Genomic DNA, 20,358 nt, shown 5'->3' with positions numbered 1-20,358 from the left:
ACCCCTATGTTTACAGCAGCACTGTTTACAATAGCTAAGCTTTGGAAACAACCCAAATGCCCAAAAATAGATGACTGGATCAAGAAGGTGTGGTCCATATACACCATGGAATATTACTCAGCATTCAAAAAAGAGAAACTCATGCAGTTTGCAGCAACATGGATGGCGCTGGAAGGGATCATGCTCAGCGAAATAAGCCAGAAAGAAAAAGAAAAATACCGGATGGTCTCACTCATAGCAGGAATCTAGAAAACTTAAATAGGGGACCAGGAAAATGAATAACTATAAGAAAGTGAAAAATCAAAATCAACAAAAAACTATGAACCAGAGACACTCTATGGGGGGTAGGGGGTGGGGAGGGGAGGGATTGGGGTCAAAATAAGGGGGTTGTAATTGTATGGGGAATATAAAAATAAAATTTATATATATATAAAAAAGAATAATATATTCAAAGTTGAACATGTTGCCTTAAGAACTGGAAAGCTTACATTTCAAGCGGATGCTGGGTTAGAAATGCTCCCTAATGTCGCCAGAAGACTGACCAGGGAGAACTAGCACAAAGTCAGACACAGTCAGGATCATGGACCTTCCTGTCTAGTAAAGAGCCACCGCATCTCCCGTGGGTGCATCAGGCAGGCGCACCTACGTCCTCTGGGCACCCGTGGAGCCCTGCGGGTGCAGGACAGAAGGCAGGTGGCGGGCTCGCAGGTTGGACACCCAGAGCTGTGCCCACTGCGTGGCCACCTCTGTCCCCGCAGGCCTGGTCCCAAGGCTCCCAGCTGGAAGGCCCTTCATCTTCCTAGGACTTTGCCGAGGGCACCTGCCACATCCTTGTTGCGCAGGCTGTAGATGAGCGGGTTGAGCATGGGCGTGAGGATGGTGTAGAACACAGAGACCACCTCGTCCTGCTCGGCCGTGCGGTAGGCTTTGGGGAGGAAGTACTTGAAGATGGCTGTCCCGTAGAAGAGAGACACCACAATCATGTGGGAAGAACAGGTCGCCAAAGCCTTCCTCATCCCCAGCTTGGACCCTAAGCCCAAAACTGTGGAGAGGATCCGCCCATACGAGGCCAAGATGGCGGAGATCGGAAGGAGGAGAAACACCACCCCGCTGACATAAAGACCCTTCTCGTAACGGGAGGGGTCGGCACAGACCAGTTTCAGGAGCGCTGGGATCTCACAGAAGAAATGATGGATCTCCCTGGAGGCGCAGTAAGGGAGAGTCAGAGTGTAGGCCACGTGGACGGAGGCGTTGAGCAGGGCGCTCAGCCAGGTGCCGGTCACCAGGAGGGCACAGACGGCCGGGCGCATGAGGACCGAGTAGCGGAGCGGGTGGCAGATGGCCACGTAGCGGTCGTAGGCCATGACGGCCAGCAGCAGGCACTCTGCCCCCACGAGAGTCATGAACAGGAAGAGCTGAACCCCACAGCCGGCGTAGGAAATGCTGTTTCTCCCAGACAGAAAGTCACAGGCTATCTTGGGGACAAACGTGGAGCTGTACAAGAGGTCCATGAGGGAGAGCTGGCAGAGCAGGAGATACATGGGCGTGTGCAGACGCGAGTCCAACCAGATGAGAATCATCATCATGACGTTGCCGACGAGGGTGACGAGAAACATCAGGCAGATGAGAGCGAAGAGAGCCCGGGGCGCCCGGATGTGGTGGAACAGCCCCAAGAGCACGAAGTCAGTGCTGGCGGACCCGTTACCCCAGCTTTCCATCTCCCCTGCCCAGCTAGCCCGTGCCCGTCTAGCCCGGCACCCCCCTCCTCCTGCCGCGTGCCGCTGTCATGTCCTCCTTGCAACCCAGCGGGGCAGGGCACCGCACCCCCGTCCTCCGGGACCCCTCCCCTCCACCTGCGCTCACTGCCGGCACGTCAAGACTTGAGGTGCTTCATGAGAACCATGGAATCACCGACGGCCTCCGGCGTGGGCCAGCAACCACTCGGTCAGTGAACGCTGAGAAAGCCCAGACTCCACAGAGGGGGTATTTGGTCCCGTGTGCCCAGGAGAGCGAGTCAGCGTGAGGGAGGGCAGGCGTGGCCCGCGCGGCTGCCTCCGTGTCGCCGGGACGTGCCAGCTCCCCTTCTGTTCTGCCAACGATTCTCACAAACGACATTTCATTATGAGAGTCCATCGCCGGGTGCAAATGTGCTTTTAATCTCTCCGCGCATTCTATGTCCTAAGAACTTAAAAACCCATTTAGAGGCGTGACTGGCCATTCTCCAAGGGGCCCAGGTGGTTTAACCCGAAAGAGTCGCTCGCTCAACTGACTACCTAGGGGGCCCCGACGCCCGCAGGGGCAGCCGCCGGCCTGTCTGCGTGGCCGAGGGTGACAGACCGGTCAGCGCCCCAAGGCCGGGAATAAAGTTTCCATTTCCTCTGAGAAGCTCTTTCGGATGTAAGTATCTCAGGTGGTGACACAACAGCCTCTCTAAGGCCAAATTTCTTCCACTTACAGATTTTTAAAATGATTTCTACTCTGAATCCTCAGACACACAGAAGGAAGTAAACGTGGATAAAATCCACCCTCTGCAGTAAAAGCCGTTCTCTGCCCGCCCCTCGCGGCCGTGCGCCCCGTGCCCTTCTTGGAGATGGTCTCGCCGGGCCGCGGCCTGCGGTGAGGGTGTCGTGGCCCGCGGGCCCGTGGCAGGCAGGGCGAAGACGCTGTCACCTGACACTGTCACACTGAGCCCGGATCCAGCACCTCGGGCGGCCCCGGCCGTTGGACGGCAAAGCTGATGCGGCTGACGGGGAGAGGCCCTCGCCAGGCGACGGTCAGGGGCACGTTTGGCCGCAGAGACCCAGGGTTTTCCCGAAATGCTGGGACAAGCCTTGGGTCCCTTCTGCCTCTCTGCCCCTCCGGCCCTCCGGTCCTCTGCCCCTCTGGCCCTCCTCCCTCTGCCCCTCCGGCCCTCCGGTCCTCTGCCCCTCTGGCCCTCCTCCCTCTGCCCCTCTGGCCCTCCTCCCTCTGCCCCTCTGGCCCTCTGTCCTTCTGTCCGCGGCCCGCGGGGCCTGGGCGGCAGCTGGTCCTCGGAGTCGGGCTGCCCGGCAGCGGGCGGGGAGGAGGCTAAATAGCCCGGGGAGCGCGGGCTCCGCGCGCAGCGTCCTCAGGGAAAACGCGCCTGCTCGTCCCCCTGCTCGTCCCTCTGCTGAGGTAGACGGGGGCTCCCCACGCCCTGTCCCTGCCCCCCCCCCCCCGTAAGCAGCGCGGAGCCCCTGCGCTGGCGGCGGCCAGGAGAACCCTGGGGAGGGCTGGGGTGTCCGTGGGGGACGCGTCCCTTGGAAACAAGCCAACAAAAATCATTGCTCCTCAGCTCCGGCGCCGGCACCCTGGGGACCCAGATGGCTGCGGCTGAGCCGGAGAGAACCTCAGCCAGGCCAGCTCGGCGCAGCGCCAGGGGCGGGGCCGGCGCTCCCTGACCGCCTGCGGGGCTGGACCGGCGCTCCCTGACCGCCTGCGGGGGCCTGTGCGCGAGGCGGGCGGGAAGGGAGGCCTGTGCGGTCTGGGGTGTGAAATTCTTTGATCGCCACAAATTTCTTGAGGCGGCGGCAGGGGCGCGGGGGCGCCCGAAGCGTCGCCCGGGGCCGGCAGGAGCGGGCGGACCGAGGGTGCAGGCTCTGCTGCCCAGAGACCGCGCGGGGCGCGCAGGGGGCCGGCGCCAGGCCCGGCGCCCTCTCCACCCCCCCGCCCCCCCCCGGGGCCGGTGCCCCCACCCCAGGGCCCGGTCTTTGAAGTGGACGCGGACCGCCCTGGGCCTCCCTGCGCCTCGGGTGCCCCGGCTTTCCTCGCTCCTCCCGCGCAGTCGGGGCGCCCGCCGGGCTGGGCGCGCTGGGGGCCGCCGGGCGAGACTAAGGGGCCCCGCTCCGGCCCCGCCCAGCGAGGCCCCTGAGTGGGGTGCGGGCCCCCCCAGAAACCCACCAGCTTCGGGGTCACGAGCAACAGGGGCTGCGGGCAGACGCGCCAGAGGCCGCGCCCCGAGGAGCCCCGACCCCGCGGCCATGGCCGCGCCCGACGCCCGTGTCCCCACGACGGGGCGGCTCCCGCGACGGCGCCCGGGCAGGGGCCGGGATCGCGGGGCCCACCCGGCCGAAGGGGGTGGGGGGAGCCGGGACAGCGCGGGCGGCTGGGCCGCTTTTGGTCCCTTCAGCCCGCGCCACCGCGGCTCCTCAGGCTTCAAAATACGGTTAATAGAAAAAAATTCTTAAAGAGCGCGCGTGGGTGACTCTCAGAGAACTGGGGTCTCAGCTCTTCGTTGTCAGCGAAAACCAGGGGCCGCGGGAGCAGCTGTCCCGGCGCGGCCGCCCCCTGGACACCCGGGGCCGCGGGGCGCTGGGTCCGGCCGCCGCAGAGGGACCCCGGGGCTCGGCCCGCGCGGCGGGCGGCATCGGGGAACAGACGGGACTAAGGGGGGCTGTTCTCCGACCACCGCGGGGTGACTCGCAACCCGCTTTCGGGGCGCCTCAGGGAGACACGCGGGCTGGCGCGAGGCTCAGGCCCGGGGCCGCTGGGGACCCCGCCCGCGCCGGCCTCGTCCTCAGAGAGCGGGAGTTCGCGGGGCTCCGGCCTCGCAGCAGCCGCGGGGACCCTCAGCCTGTGCCGCCGCGCGGGGGGGTGATGTTGGGGGGCATCCCAGGGCCGGGGCCACCCGCGCGCACGCGGGGGCAGGAGCGCGGAGCCTCAGCGCGCTGGAGACGCGGGGGCCGAGGGCCCGGGGCGCGGGAGCAGCTGCAGGACGCGCAGCCGGGGCGGCACCCACGCCGCGGGGACGCCGCCCGGGGAGGCCGCGCGGGCGGGAGTGGCCCCTGCGCTCTGCGGACTGCGCGGTGCACACGAGGACGCGGGGGGTGGTGGGGGCCGCGGGCGCGGGGGGCGAGCGGCAGCGCAGGCGGCGCCCCGGGAGCGTGCGGGGTGCCCGCGCCGTCCAGGACACAGAAACCCTCCGCAGCCGCGACGGACACGCAGCCCCACGAAGGCCGCAGGCGGCAGAGCCCGCCGGCGCCCCCCGCATCCCGGCCAGGCGCGCCCCTCGCGTGCGCCCCCACGCGGCGCCCTCCGGCACCCCGGGAAGGAGGAGGCTGCCAGGGGCCGGCCGGGGCGGGAAACGCGCCCGTCCCTCCGCGGGGAAGGCGAGGCGCCCTCATGGCTGTGGCGGCCTCGTCCCGGCTCCGCCCGAGAGACCCTGAGGGAAGGGGCGGCGCCTCCCCTGAGCCCCGCAGGCGCCCTGGGTACCGCCGCGCTGCAGCCGGGCTGCGGGGGCCGAGACCCCGGACACGGGGCGACGGGACGATGCCCACGAGACGACGGTCCGTTCGCTGTCGGGGCTCAGGAGATAAACAGGAGCGCGCTGGGCGGGAGGAGGAACGGCTGCGCGACCAGAACGAGAAGCTCGTGGCCTGGCAGGAGACCCGCGGCCACGGGACGGCAGCCCCCGCTCGTGGGCTGGAAGGAGGAGCATCCCCAACACGCCGAGTCGCTGAGAGAAACAGACTCGCCGTGACCCCCGCCGAGAGTCCACGGCGACCTTCCAGGAGCAAACCCGGGACTGGGGCGCACCGAACCGCGAAAGACCCGCTGGCCAGAGCCACCCCGCAGACAGAAGAGGCATCCCTGCCCAGCTCCCAGGACGCCAAAGATGGCCCGGCAGCGGCCGGCAGAGGGGAAGAAATGGACACACGGATGGGGAAGCGGATTTCAGGGCCCAGAGGTAACCCCGCAGCGTGGACAGCTGGGCCACAGCGTGGGACTCGAGAGCATGTAGGGAGGAAAGTCTCTTCCATCATCAGGCTGGGCACCGTCCAGCCACATGCAGGAGAAGGACACTGACCACCCCCACCTCACACACAAACTCGGCTCTGGACGGACAACACGTGGCTGGAAGGTCTGAAGCCAGAAAATGTGTAAAGAAAACACAGGCGAACACACTATGCCTCTGCTTTGGGAATGTCTGGGGACTCCCTGCAACCACAAGGAAAACAAAAGCTAGAAAAAGCAAACGGCGCTGTATGCAAGGCCGCACAGCAAAAGAAGCTTCCGTTGAAACAAAGAGATGGCCACAGAGTGGGAGGAAGGTGCTTCACCTCACTCACCTGAAAGCCAAGCTCTCTACAAAGACTGATACGACCCAATAAAAAGAAAGCAAACAGCCTAATTTAAAAGTGGACGTGAGATCTAAGTAGATACTTTTCTTGACATGCAGATGCCAATGGGCACACAAAACTGCCCACCCTGCGCCCCATCAGGCACACGCAGACACCACCGGGCGCGCCCACCTCACACCTGGGCGAATGCCTGGATCACCAGGGCCAGAGACAAAATGTTGTTGGCAAGAATGTGGACAAAACAGGAACCCTCTCACCCCGTGGCGGGAATATAAACTGGCCCAGCCCCTGTGGAAAGCAGCGTGAAGGTGCTCAAGGGAACGCAAGTGAGTCCACCACTTGGTTCAGCAACTCCGCTCCTCCGTATCTTGCTGAGGAGCAAGGCACTGCTCAGATGGACGTGTGCTCTCCTGGTCATCCGGCCTGTGTCCAGTAGCCGAGTTTTGGAAGCACGTAAGTGTCTGACAACAGACGAGTGGATGAAGAAAAAGTGGCCGAGATACACAGTGAAACACCACGAAACTCTAAGACGTCTCGCCATGTGTGACAACATGCATGGAGCTGGAGGGGACTGGCGAAGCTTTATTCCTTACAGACGGAGAAAGACGAAAACTGGACCATTTCACTCCATCACTTGTGGCATACGGAGAAAGAAAACAAAGGAACAGAGAAAACTAAACCAAACAAGCACGAGAACTCTGACTGTAAACTGAGGTTGTCAGACGGGAGGGGAGGAGAGGGCCTCTGTGGGCCAGGGACAAGGACATTGCACGTTCTGGTGCTGGGCTTGGCCACACACATCTGAAGATGTTCGCACCCGCAGATCTCAATCTCACACAGTTTTGTAAGCCAACATTAGTGCAAAACAATGCAATATAAAATAAATGAAAATAGAACGATAAAATATTTAACAGCAAAATAGAACACTAGTATTCCAAAGTACATTGTCAAAAAGAATATTATTTGAATTATCACTAGTAACTGTGAAAATCAGCACATGGATTTGGAAGAAAAAGTTACTGACACAAATTAGTTATGAATAAATAAGGAGTCCATTATTTGTGGAGTAAATTGTGTTTTCTGATTACACTAATTAAATTGCAAGAAGAAAATGACAAACATGGTGTTTAAGCGCCCAGCTCAAAGCAGTCAGAGAACCAGAGGACTCATTTTTTTTAAATCCATCTTATACTTGAAGCAAAGATTTCTGAACCAAAGTAATAACTATCTGGTCTTGAAAGTGAATGTAAGTATAAAATGAATTTGCTCCATTACTAAGTCTCACGAACAATTAGAAGACTGACTGGAAATAGAAATCAGAATTGAAATGTCTACTTAGATGATATAATCTGAATGTCTGGAACAGTAACACCCCCTGACCTTTCCTTGCGAGCAAAGAAACAATTACAATTACATCGGTAGATTTAGAATACAGAGAAATGATTTAAGGTGTCAAGATCCTCCTTTAAATAGCTTTGCATTTACCAAAAAAGGGACAAATATAATTATGTTTGCATAAAAACTCTATTTCATATGCTACCTGAATAACCAAGTTCCTTAGTTATGTCATCAATGACTATCAGGGCATACATGATTGAATGTACAAAGAATGACCATATGATACTTATGATTAGATGGAAGAGTATATGTTTCACTGTGTTCTCTATTTCTCAAAATATGACTTCTATAGTTAAATGTAGACAGATGTGTCCTTATTAATATATGCTGTATTCCATTTTAGAGTAAATTTTGTCCGTTGCAGATTTGCATTGGGTGAGCAAACACTTCACATTCCTCACACTCTGAAAACTTTCCTAAATGCTCTAGTGACGTCCTTGTTCCGCAGGCTGTAGATGAGGGGGTTGAGCATGGGTGTTATGATGGTGTAGAACACAGAGACCGCTTCGTCCTGCTCGGGGGAGTGGTAGGACTTTGGCAGAAGGTACGTGAAGATGGCAGCCCCATAGAAGAGCAACACCACAATCATGTGAGAAGAGCAAGTAGCCAAGGTTTTCCGGAGTGCCTGGCCTGATCCCATGCCCAGAACAGTGACGAGTATCCTTCCATAGGAGCACAGAATAGCTGAGACGGGAGGGATGAAAAAAATCACAGCACACACAAAAACAATCTTTTCATATCGGGAAGTGTCAGCACAGGCCACTTTCAGAAGCACTGGGATCTCACAGAAGAAATGATGGATTTCCCTGGAGGCGCAGTAAGGGAATGTCAGAGTATAGATTGTATGAAACAAGGCATTGAGCACAGAACCCAGCCAGGTCACAAGCACCAGGAGCACGCAGACCTTGGGGCGCATGAGGATGGGGTAGCGCAGAGGCTGGCAGATGGCCACGTAGCGGTCATAAGCCATGACCGCCAGTAGAAGGAACTCTGAGCCAGCAAGGAGATAGAAGAGGAACATCTGGAAGCTACACCCAACGAAGGAGATGCGGTGGTCCCCAGACAGAAAGACCAGGGCCATTTTGGGGACAAACGTGCAGATGTAGAGGAGATCCATGAGGGACAGCTGGCTGAGCAGAAAGTACATGGGGGTGTGGAGAAGAGGGTCGGCCCAGATGAGGATGATTATTATGGTGTTACCGAACAGGGCCACCAGGAAATCGAGCAGGGTGAGTGTGAAGAGGACCCAGGGCACCGGGGTGCTGTGGAACAGATCCAAGAGGATGAAATCACTACCTGAGGTCTGGTTGCTCATGCTCATGTTCCAAATTTGTAACTTTGGAGGGTTTCAACAGCATAATGTTCATATCTATATTAAATTTTACAAAATAAAGTCATAATCACTTTTTAACAACTCAAGCCCATGTACCTTGGTACCTCTCATCTTTTAATTTTAGTAAATAAATATATATTTCATCCCCAAGACTTTACTAAGGAATATAAAAGACCACCAAGAAAACTTATCCCATTAGTGTAAGGCCATATTATTGTTTATGTTAAATATATAGTTTAATTTTTTTATTATAAATTAGAATTCTAGAAATTGAAATTCTCAGGTAGTAATACTCAACTTCCACTTTATATAACAGTCTGTAAAACTAGACATGTATTCATAAGTTAACAGTACAATTTTATCTGCATCAGTATTTTCTAACAACTTTATCAATAAATTTTATGGAACAAGTGTGGAAAATCTGGAGAAAATAATTCAGAGTCAAAAAAAAACCTTGTCATACCTATAATCAGTAGCCTTTTCTAGAATTACTTCTTGAAATTGCACATTGGCAAAAAGAACAAAATAGGTTTTCAAGAAGCTATTATAAAAAAATGCAATTAAGTAAGTGCTATTCCTTAAAGCTGCATGTTTCTCTTTTAATAGACCCAGTGAAATAAGCCCACTCATGGCAGGAGAACTGTGGCATCTAGTCGCTGTGCAGCTCCTGTTGCACATGGCCACATGCCGACTCCAGACAGGAGGACACATAGAACCCTGGCTGGCAGAGCAGACTGCACGCTGGACATGCACTTCTGCCAGGGAATAAAGGGGAGTCATTGCCCTCAGGAAGGGGTGCAGCAGCAGCCTCAGGGCTAGAAAATCCCCAAGGATTTTCTTTCTTTTCTTTTTTTCCTTTTCTATCCTTCTTGGTACTGGTCCCAAGAGCACTTAAAGTAACTTCTGAAGTGACAGGACAGTAGAAAGCACACTTTCATGGCATTATTTAGAGAATGAGTGTGAAATGCTGGTATGTTTTCATTACCTCTCAAGTTACACTTTCTCTTTGAGGGGATGCATAATGAAACTTTAATTGTCAGTAGTAATGAGACTTAATTTATAAAACATACCTTAAATATATTAGAACATGTTAGTGGTTTAATGAAGAAAATAGTAAAAGTAGCTAATGCAGGTGTAGAAAATTCTGTTCAAGAACATTGGGAGCACCTTCTAACGTGCCACAACAGTGAATTCACAACATTCTAAGACAGTGACAGGAAAATCTGTGGTCCTTACCTCAGTACTCAGCACCTGGAGAGACATGAAATGGAGGCCACAGGATCTGGAATGAAGGGTTGAGCTCACGGGGGAATCGCTGCATAAACTCCCTACAATCCCAACACGCACGTGTACAAAATAAGAATTTTACATTAGTCCTTATCGCTAAGAGGACATAGCACTTGTTTCTTAGCTTCCATTGAGAGCTAAAGAATAATTCATGGTCATGGGTTAAGTTTTTGCTCATTTATTGAAATAAGTCCTCCCAGGAATGTAACATTCCACCTTCTAAATACCTTTCAAAAACCACCTGACAGATAGTTCCTGTACGTTTACTAATTAACGCATATGAATGCCCTCAATCCAAAATGGTACAGCATAATTAAATAAAAATATGTTAGTATTTTGACATTTTATTTAACTCTTGATGCTCAAAGACAGAAAATAAGAATTAAAAACTATACATAGAGTCAAGCAGTATCCTAAAGACCAGTGAGTAACAACTTGGAGCCACTTTCACCAATTGCAACCTAAAAAAGCTAACAGTTTTTCACTCAGGGACATGAATCAACTAGCAGGATGTTTGAGTATATCCTGGGGGAAGTAAACAAAAGCATAGATATCAGATATCATTACAATGATTTCACCAGAGATTCATGCTCATTTTCTTTTCAAAAAGAGCCTCAAGGAAGGCTTTGCACATGTGAGACGGCACCTCTGGAATAGTTCAACTCCTAACGTACCTTTTGTACAGAACTGACTGCTGCCCTCAACCCTGGAATTAGGAAGTTACAGCTTTTAGGAAAAATAATGAAACAAGATGATTGATCTGGGCATCAGAATTTGCCTTCTCATATAATATTAGATTATGTAAAATAATGTAACTGCCAGCAGCCCCCAGCTATAGGTCTTGTTCACAACCAATAGAATGTATCAGCAACACTATGTAGATGTGTAGCTAGCATTAAACAAATGGAGTCGCTTAGGTTTTTCATTATAAAAGCTAGGTTACAGCTTCCTATGGTAAGTAGCTAAGTGATCACCTCTTAAACATATTTCCTGAAAAAATATTCTACTTACTACTAGGGAAATATCAATCCTATTTATAAAGTGTTGTTGATAAATGTCTAATGTCTCGCAGTATCAGAAACACAGACTGCCTAAGAGAAGGGGTTAAATAGCTTCACCTTGTTGCTTCAATAGTCTTTAGGCTATTTACTGTTCCATGGGAAGTCCTCAGAGGGAAGGTCCCCCAAGCTAAAGGTGCACCAATTATCTCCCTGTCCTCCATGACCCCGAGGACAGCCTGCAGCCATCTCACAAGCGTGTGCTTCTCTAATAAGAGAAAATGCTTGTCAAGAAATGTGAGCTCAAAAGGCTGAGTGAATATTAACATTAAAGTTTACTTTTCAAGCTACTTGCTTGCAAAATAAGAAATTTATCCATATGCAAAGGAATAGAGGAAGAAAAAAATCAGAGAGGAACTACAAAGACAGTAAGAAAACAACAAACAAATGGAAATAAGTATATACCTTCAACAATCACTTTAAATGTAAATGGTAAATTATACTTTCAAAAGATACGGAGTGGCTGAATGATAAGAGACAAGACATCTATTTAATGCCTACAAGAGACACATTTCAGGTGTAGGGAGGCAGAGACAGAAACAGAGACTGAAAGGGAAGGAGTGGGAAATGATATTCCATGCTATTGCCAATGATCAAAATGTTGGTAGAGCTATACTCATACCAAAAATATAGATACTGAAACAAAGGCCACAAAAAGACAAAGGAAAACAGTATATGTTGATATATAGGGATGAACCAACAAGAATATATAATGTTTTAATATAGTTCACCCTGCAAAACACAACCAAAATATATAAGATAAATATTAACAAACCTAAAAACAAAATGACAATACAATAATTTGGGCAATGTTAGTAACCCAATTTCATCATGGGTAGATTGTCCACACAGAAAATCAATAAGGAAATACTGGCCTTAAATGGTACATTAGATCACACAGACTTAAAAAGAAATCTAGAACATAAAAAAGGAAAATATTAAATAATTACAACTGCAATCATATCAAGCATCATTTTCAACTACAACTGCATGAAACATGAAATTGAGTACAAGCAGAAAACTAAAAAATCACAAAACTTAAAGATCAAAGAACATGCGTGAACAACTATTGAGTCCATGACAAAAATCAAAGGCAAAATTATACATGCAGATAAAAACAAAATGGATATACAACATACCAAAATATATATATAGACTGCAGCAAAGTTGTCTCTAAGAGAAAATTAGAGCAATACAGGCCTACATCAAAAACCAACAAAAAATCTCAAAAACATAAAGGAACTAGAAAAAGCACAAGCAACATGCAAAGTGAATAAAATATTGGAAATAAATATCAGAGTAGCAATAAATGGAACAGACTGAAATAATAATAGAAAAGTTAAATGAAATTAAGAACAGCATCTTTGAAATCAAAACTGACAAACCTTTGTTTGGCTAGACTCAAGAAAAAGAGAGGGCTTAAATACATAAAATCAAAAATTGGAAGTTAAAAAGAATACTTGAGAAACACAAAGATCTATAAGAGATTATAAGAACACATAGATGACAACAAGATGGACAATCTAGATGAAACAGATTTATTCTTAGAATCATAAAATATCTCATGACTGAATAGTGAAGAGACAGAATATCTAAATAGACCCATTTTAGTAAGGATTTTGAAGTTGTAATCAAAAACCTTCCCCCCAAAAAAAGCCAACTGCTTCACTGGTAAATTATACCAAAGATTTAATACATATCCTCCTCAAATGCTTCAAAAGCTTTAAGAAGGGAACATGTCCATAGTCATATTACTATGTAAGTATTACCCTGAAATAAAACAAATGAGACCATGACAAAAAAAAAACTACAGGTCAATAATCCTGATGAACATAGATTCAAAAATCCTCAAAATATTAGTAAATGCAACTCACAATGATATAAAAGGCTTATATACAATGATTTTTTTCATCTATTACAGGAATTCAAGGATGGCTCACCATCTCTCAATGAAGGATTAAAATCTTTTTTTAATTTTTTATTATTTTTAAACAATATTTGCTTCCCCTCACCCCCTCAGATTGAGCACCCATAGAATTTCCTTCCCCAAGACACCCGTGCACCATCACCACAGTCCCCTGTGCTCCTCCCTCCCTCCCTTTCATTTCTCTCCCTCCTCCTCCCCTGCAGGATGTCTCTGATTTATAATTGTCTGTTTTTTCTTTGTTGTGTTTTGTACTGTTATTATTTTTTTTACACTGATATCTTATTGGGTTCCCCTATATTCTTGTTATAAGTGAAACCATCTGATATTTTTCCTTTTCCTTCTTGCTTATTTCACTGAGCATAATTCCTTCTAGCTCCATCCACGCTGCTGCAAATTACATGTGTTTATCTTTTTTGACTACTGAGTAATATTCCATTGTGTATATGTACCACATCTTCTTGATCCAGTCATCTATTCTTGGGTATTTGGGTTGTTTCCAGGTTTTACTTATTGTAATAGTGCAGCAATAAACATTGGTGTACAGGTGTTCTTTTGAATCAATATTTTTGTGTCCATTGGGTAAATCCCTGGGAGCAGAATTGCTGGGTCGTATGGTAGCTCCATTTTTAGTAGACTGAGGAACCTCCAGACAGCTTTCCATAGTGGTTGGACCAGTTTGCACTCCCACCAGCAGTGTAGGAGAGTTCCTTTTTCACCACATCCTCGCCAACATTTGTTGTTGCTTTTTTTTTTTTTTTATATGTGCCATTCTTACTGGTATAAGGTGGTGTCTCAGTGTGGTTTTGATTTGCATTTCCCTGATTATAAGGGATGTTGAACATTTTTTCATATGTCTGTTGGCCATTTGCATTTCCTCTTCAGAGAAATGTCTTTTCAGTTCTTCTGCCCATTTCTTGACTGGATTGTTTATTTTGTTTTTGTTGAGTCATGTGAGTTCTTTGTATATCTTTATGATCAATCCCTTATCAGTTGAATGGAATACAAAGATTTTTTTTCCCAATCAGTGGGGTGTCTCTCCGTTTTGGTTAATGTCTCTTTGGCTGTATAGAAGCTTTTCGGTTTGATGTAATCCCAGGTGTTTATCTTTGCCTTCGCTCTCACTGCTTTGGGTGATGAGTCTTTAAAGATGTTTCTGAGATGTATGTCTTATAGTGTTTTACCTATATTTTCTTCTATCTATTTTATGGTTTCAGGTCTTATGTCCAGTTCTTTTATCCATTTGAGTTGATTTTTGTGCATGGTGAGAGGTAATGGTGTGGATTCATTTTTTTGCATGTGGAAGTCCAGTTTTCCCAGCACCATTTATTGAACAAACTGTCCATGTTCCACTGCATATTCTTTGCTCCTTTGTCAAATATTAGTTGTTCATATAAGTGTGGATTTATTTTGGGGCTCTCTATTCAGTTCCATTGGTCTGTGTGTCTGTTTTTGTTCCAATACCAAACTGTTTTAATTATTATGGCTTAGTAGTATAGCTTGAAGTTTGGAAGCATGATACCTCCTTTCTCCTTTGTTTTCATCAGTAGGTCTTTGGCTATTCATGGTTTTTTGTGGTTCCCTATGAATTTCATCAGTATTTTTTCTATTTCTTTGAAGAATGTCATTGAGATTTTTATTGGAATGGCATTGAAATGTATATTGCTTTTGGGAGGATGGCCATTTTAATAATGCTGATTCTTCCAATCCATGAGCAGGGGATGTCTTTCCATTTCTTTGTGTCTTCTTCAATTTCTTTTAACAGTGTTTTATAATTGTCTTTGTATAGGTCTTTCACCTCTTTTGTTAGGTTTATTCCCAAGTATTTGATTTTGTTTGTTTCAATTACAAAAGGGATAGTTTTCATGATTTCTTCTTCAGATTGATTGTGTATAGGAAGGCTACTGATTTTTGTGTATTGACTTTATATCCTGCTACTTTACTGAACTGGTTGATTATTTTGAGTAGTTTTTCTGTGGAGTTTTTAGGGTTCTCGATGTATATTATATCATCTGCAAATAGTGATAGTTTTGAAGGATTAAAATCTTATGTGCATCTCAATAAATGCAGAAAAGTCATTTCATGAAATTTAGTGTACACTTATGAAAAAAAAAACTCAACAAACTAGGTGTGGAGGGAAAATACATTCACATAATAAAGGCCACATATGACAGGCACACAGTCAGCATCATACTCAATGTTGAAAAGCTGAAAATTTTCCATTATGATCAGGATTAAGACAACACCACCCACTCTCCTCACCTTTATTCAACATAGTATTGAAAGTATTTGCGAGACCAGTTAGTCAAGAAAAAGACATAAAGGCATCCAAATTGGAAAGTAAGAAATAATAATGTCACTATGTTTGGATAACATGATTTTATATTTAGGAAATCCTAAAGAATCCACCACACACTGTCAAAACTGATAAGCAAATACAATAAAGTTGCAAAATCAATATACAAAAATCAGTAGTGCTTCAATATAACTATTAGAAAAATAAATTGGGAAAAATACCACAATAGCAGTATTTTCAAAAAGAAGAAAATACTGAGCAATAAATTTAATCAAGGAAGTGAAACATCTGTTCACTGAAATCTGTAAGGCAATGAGAATTGAGAATACAAATAAATGGAAAAATCTTCATACTCATGGACTGGGAGATTCAGCATTGGTAAATACCCACATTACCAAAGCAATATGCCAATTCAATGCAATCACCATCAAAATCCCAATGCCATTATTCACAGAAATAATACCAAAAAATACTAAAATTTGAATGGAGCAAAAGACACCCAAAAAGCTGCAGCAATCATGAGTAAAAAAGAACAAATCTGGAGGCATCAAACGCCATGATTCAAACAATAAAATCAAAGTATAAAACACAGCTATACTTGTCAAAACAGTATATTAGCAAAGAAACAGACATATAAATCTATTTAATAGAACAGAATCCAGAACACTCTTTCCAGATAGGATCGATTCTTTTATGAAAAGGAAGCAAGATTACGCAGTGTGGAAAGGATGGTGTTTTCAATAGATGGTGCTGGGAAAGTGAACACAACATGCAAAAAAATGAAACTACACCAGTATCTTAATCATACACATAAAATAGTTCATGTTGGAGTAAAGTTTGAAGGTAACACATGAAACCATAAGACTTCTAGAAGGTAACAAAGTTGGTAAGTTACTTAACATCCTTCTAGATGTTGAATTCCTGTAAATGACCCTACAGACGGGCAATGATAGAAAATATAAATAAATGGGACTACAATGAATGTAAAACCTCTGGCACAACAAAGAATAGAATGACGGAAAGTGACTGAATGAGAGAAAATACTTGTAAATTTATCTCTCTGAGGGGTTAATGTTGAAATATATATAAAGAACTCACAAACCTTAATAACGAAACATAAGCGAGCCAAATTAAAAATGGATAAACAGAAGGCATTTTCCCAGACATACATATTGCCAGCAGGTATGTGCAGATGCACAATATTACTCAACATTAGGGAAATGCAAATCATTAGGGAAATGCAAACTTTAATAGGGCATCACCTCCCACATTTGAGAATCACTTTGATCCTAAAGAGATGAAATCAAAAGTGAGATAAGACAGAAAATACAAATGTACTATCATTTCACTTACATGAGGAAACTGAACGAAACACAACTCCCAGATACTGAGCACAAACGGTGGTTACCAGAGGTGTTGGGACTTGGGGTGAAGAGGGACAAAAAGGTAAACCCTAAAATGACACTGTGTGGTGGTAGTTGGTAACTAGACTTTTAGGAATGAGCAATTCACTATTCATAAAAATATTGAATCATTAGGTTATACACCTGAATCCCAATTAATGTATCCATTATTGCTCAACTAAAAAAGGCCATGTTATTTAATGAATGCAAATTGAAACATACATTGAATCGATCAATATTTATTGAATAAAACTATGCCCAGTTTTAGAGCAAGGATTGTCTTAGGGCATTTTCTTTAAAATCACGTGTATAAATATTCATATTTATTCATTTATGCTTGTACTTTGAGTATATTACAAAATTCTTTTTTTTTAAGATTTTATTTATTTGTACAAGAACAGGGGTATAGGCTAGATGTGCGGGAGGGTGAGAGGATTCACCAGAGACAGAGCGGGGAACAGAACAGGCAGACTGGCGAAATACACTGCTGAGGGGAGCAGCAGGCAAGACAGGAGAGGTCTGATGCGCTACGTGGGATTCTCACTGGCCGACTGGGATCGAACCCTCACTGCAGAGGCTGCGGACACCTTCACAGCGCTGCACTCAACCTCCTGCACCACCAGACAGGCCCGAGAATATTACAAAAATCTTAATTAAAAAAATTCTAGGGCTTCCCCGGTGGCGCAGCAGTTGAGTGCTGGGTTGCGAAGCTGCCCGCGGCCTCTGCCGCGCCGGTTCAATACCTGGCTGATCCCCGGCTGCTCCCCGGCCACCGGAGGAGGGTCCCACATGGCGCGCAGACCTCTCCTGCCGCCCGCTGCTCCCCTCAGCAGTGTCCTTCAGTCCTTCTGCCTGCTCTGCTCCCCACTCTGGCTCTGGTGAATTCTCTCACCCTCCCACGCTTCTGACTGTGCCCAGTGCTTGTATAAACAAACAAACAAACAAACAAACAAATAAATAAATAAAAACATGCCTCTATAAAAAAAATAAAAATTCTAGGGCCTCCCTGGTGGCGCAGGTGGTTGAGCACAGCACTGTGAGGCTGTCTGCAGCCTCTGCAGCGCGGGTTCCACCCTGGCCAGTCACAGAGATGCCCACATGGTGCGGCAGACCTCTCCTGCCTTGCCCACTGCTACCCTCAGCAGTGTATTTCAGTAGATCTGCCTGTTCTGCTCCCCACTCTCTCTGGTGAATCCTCTCACCCTCCCGCACATCTGGCCTGTACCCCAGTTCTTATATGCATGAATAAATAAATCTTAAAAAAAAATTCTAACACTATTGGAAGGCAGTGCTTTCTAAAAGAATAATCAAAGGTGCTAAAAGTAAAAGAATAAAAATAATAATGTATTACATTAATAATTAATATCCTCATTGATATGACCATTGAGCATATGGTATATTTGACCATTTTTATGTATTGCCAGTGGTACAAGTTAAATGCTTGATCAATGTTGTATTTCTCATACATATGGAGTATGTAAATAAATGCACATGATGAATGTATATACATAAACATTTTATATTCCATTCCAAAGAAAAGTGCATCACTGTTAAACATTTACAAGTGATAGTCACACACTGCACATTTCTCATATTCTGAAAACTTTCCTAAAGGCTCTAGTGACGTCCTTGTTCCGCAGGCTGTAGATGAGGGGGTTGAGCATGGGTGAGATGATGGTGTAGAACACAGAGAGCACCTCCTCCTGCCCCGGGGAGTGGTAGGACTTTGGCAGAATGTACTTGATGATGGCAGGGCCATAGAACAGCAACACCACAGTCATGTGAGAGGAGCAAGTACCCAAGGTTTTCTTGAGTCCCTGAGTGGATCGCATGCCCAGTACAGTGGACAGTATCCTTCCATAGGAGCACAGAATGCCTGAGATGGGAAGGATGAAAAAAATCACAGCACTGGCAAAAAGGCCCTTTTCGTACTGGGAAGTGTCAGCACAGGCCACTTTGAGGAGCGCTGGGATCTCACAGAAGAAATGATGGATTTCCCTGGAGGCGCAGTAAGGGAGTGTCAGAGTATAGACCACATGGATCAAGGCATTGAAGAATGCACCCAGCCAGGTCACAAGCACCAGGAGCACACAGACCTTGGGACGCATGAGGATAGGGTAGCGCAGAGGCTGGCAGATGGCCACGTAGCGGTCATAAGCCATGACCGCCAGCAGCAGGCACTCCGACCCCCAAAGAGTAGAGAAGAGGAACACCTGGAAGCTACACCCAATGAAGGAGATGTGGTGGTCCCCAGACAGAAAGTCCACCACCACCTTTGGGAGAAATGTGGAGATATAAAGGAGATCCATGAGGGACAGCTGGCTGAGGAGAAAGTACATGGGGGTGTGGAGAAGAGGGTCGGCCCAGATGAGGATGATTATTGTGGAGTTACCTAACAGGGCGACCAGGAGATCCAGCGCTGTGAGTGTGAAGAGGACCCAGGGCACCGGGGTGCTGTGGAACAGATCCAAGAGGACGAAATCACTGCCTGAGGTCTGGTTGCTCAGCCATGCCATGCTCGTGCTCCTAATTTGTAACAAAGGTATTACATTCACAGTTTCTATGTAATTTTTTCAAATAAAATCATGCATCACCTTCTAATATCTAAAGTTGCTTTACTTCCCTTAAACTTTTAGTTTCAGTAAATAACTTGCATTTTAGTCCTCACTAATGATTAATACGAGATCACCTAATGGGAATGCTAACTGGTCCAACCACTATGGAAAGCCATGTGGCTTTCAAATTACTAAAATTGAATCAATCATATGACCCAGCAATTCCACGCTTAGGAATCTACCCAAAGGACACAAAAATTTAATTTGAAGGGATACTTGCACTGCTATGTTCATTGCAGCACTATTTACAATAGCTAAAATATGAAAACAAACTAAATGCCCAAAAACAGATGACTGGATCAAGAAGACGTGGTCTATATACACAATGGGATACTATTCAGCAATCAAAAAAGACAAACTCATGCCATTCACAGGAACATGGATGGAGCCTGAAGAGATTTTGTAAGCTCAGTGAAATAAGTCAGAAGGAAAAAGAAAAATGTCAGATGGTTTCACTTACTGAGGAACATAGGAAAATCAAATAAGGGACATGAGGAAAATGACAAAACTAGCAATGACACTATAAATTGGAGACATTCATCAGGGGAGGGGAAGGGAAAGGGATCAAAACAAAGGGAAGAGCACAAGGGTCTATGGGGATGGTTCACAGGTGTTGAGGTGGTAGTAATTTTATGGGGACAACACCTGAGGGGAAAAACCAAACATTGTACAAAAATGAACAATGTAGAAATATATAAATAAATTTTAAAAAAGAGACCACCTAAGACAATACCACATATGGAAAATGACATCATTCTTGCTGAAAAAACATATGTGTATATACAAATTTTCTACACAAGTTTTCTAGAAATGGAAACTCTCAACAATTACAGTCAAATTCCACTGAAGCTATTGATGGCTATAGCGGGGCATTTGCTGCCCAATCAAATACTTCCATGTATGCACGTAGGTTGCCTGCTCAGTTTATCAAAGTGCAGAGAATATG

The 20,358-nt window shown here is 46.8% G+C and overlaps 1 protein-coding gene across 1 annotated transcript; it reads right to left on the bottom strand.

Annotated features, from left to right (window-relative positions):
• Nucleotides 1-791: 791 nt before the first annotated feature.
• On the bottom strand, nt 792-19,313 carry LOC311176879 (olfactory receptor 2T27-like; the record flags this gene model as incomplete). The annotated part of the gene is made up of 3 exons (XM_084242518.1): nt 792-1,259; nt 8,362-8,696; nt 19,190-19,313. The coding sequence occupies 3 exons, from the start codon at nt 19,311-19,313 to the stop codon at nt 792-794; spliced, it is 927 nt and encodes a 308-aa protein (XP_084098644.1).
• Nucleotides 19,314-20,358: the final 1,045 nt, after the last annotated feature.

This window comes from Talpa europaea (genome assembly GCF_964194135.1).
Source record: "Talpa europaea genome assembly, chromosome: 9".
Classification (NCBI taxonomy): domain Eukaryota; kingdom Metazoa; phylum Chordata; class Mammalia; order Eulipotyphla; family Talpidae; genus Talpa; species Talpa europaea.
This window is presented reverse-complemented; position numbering and strand designations above follow the sequence as displayed.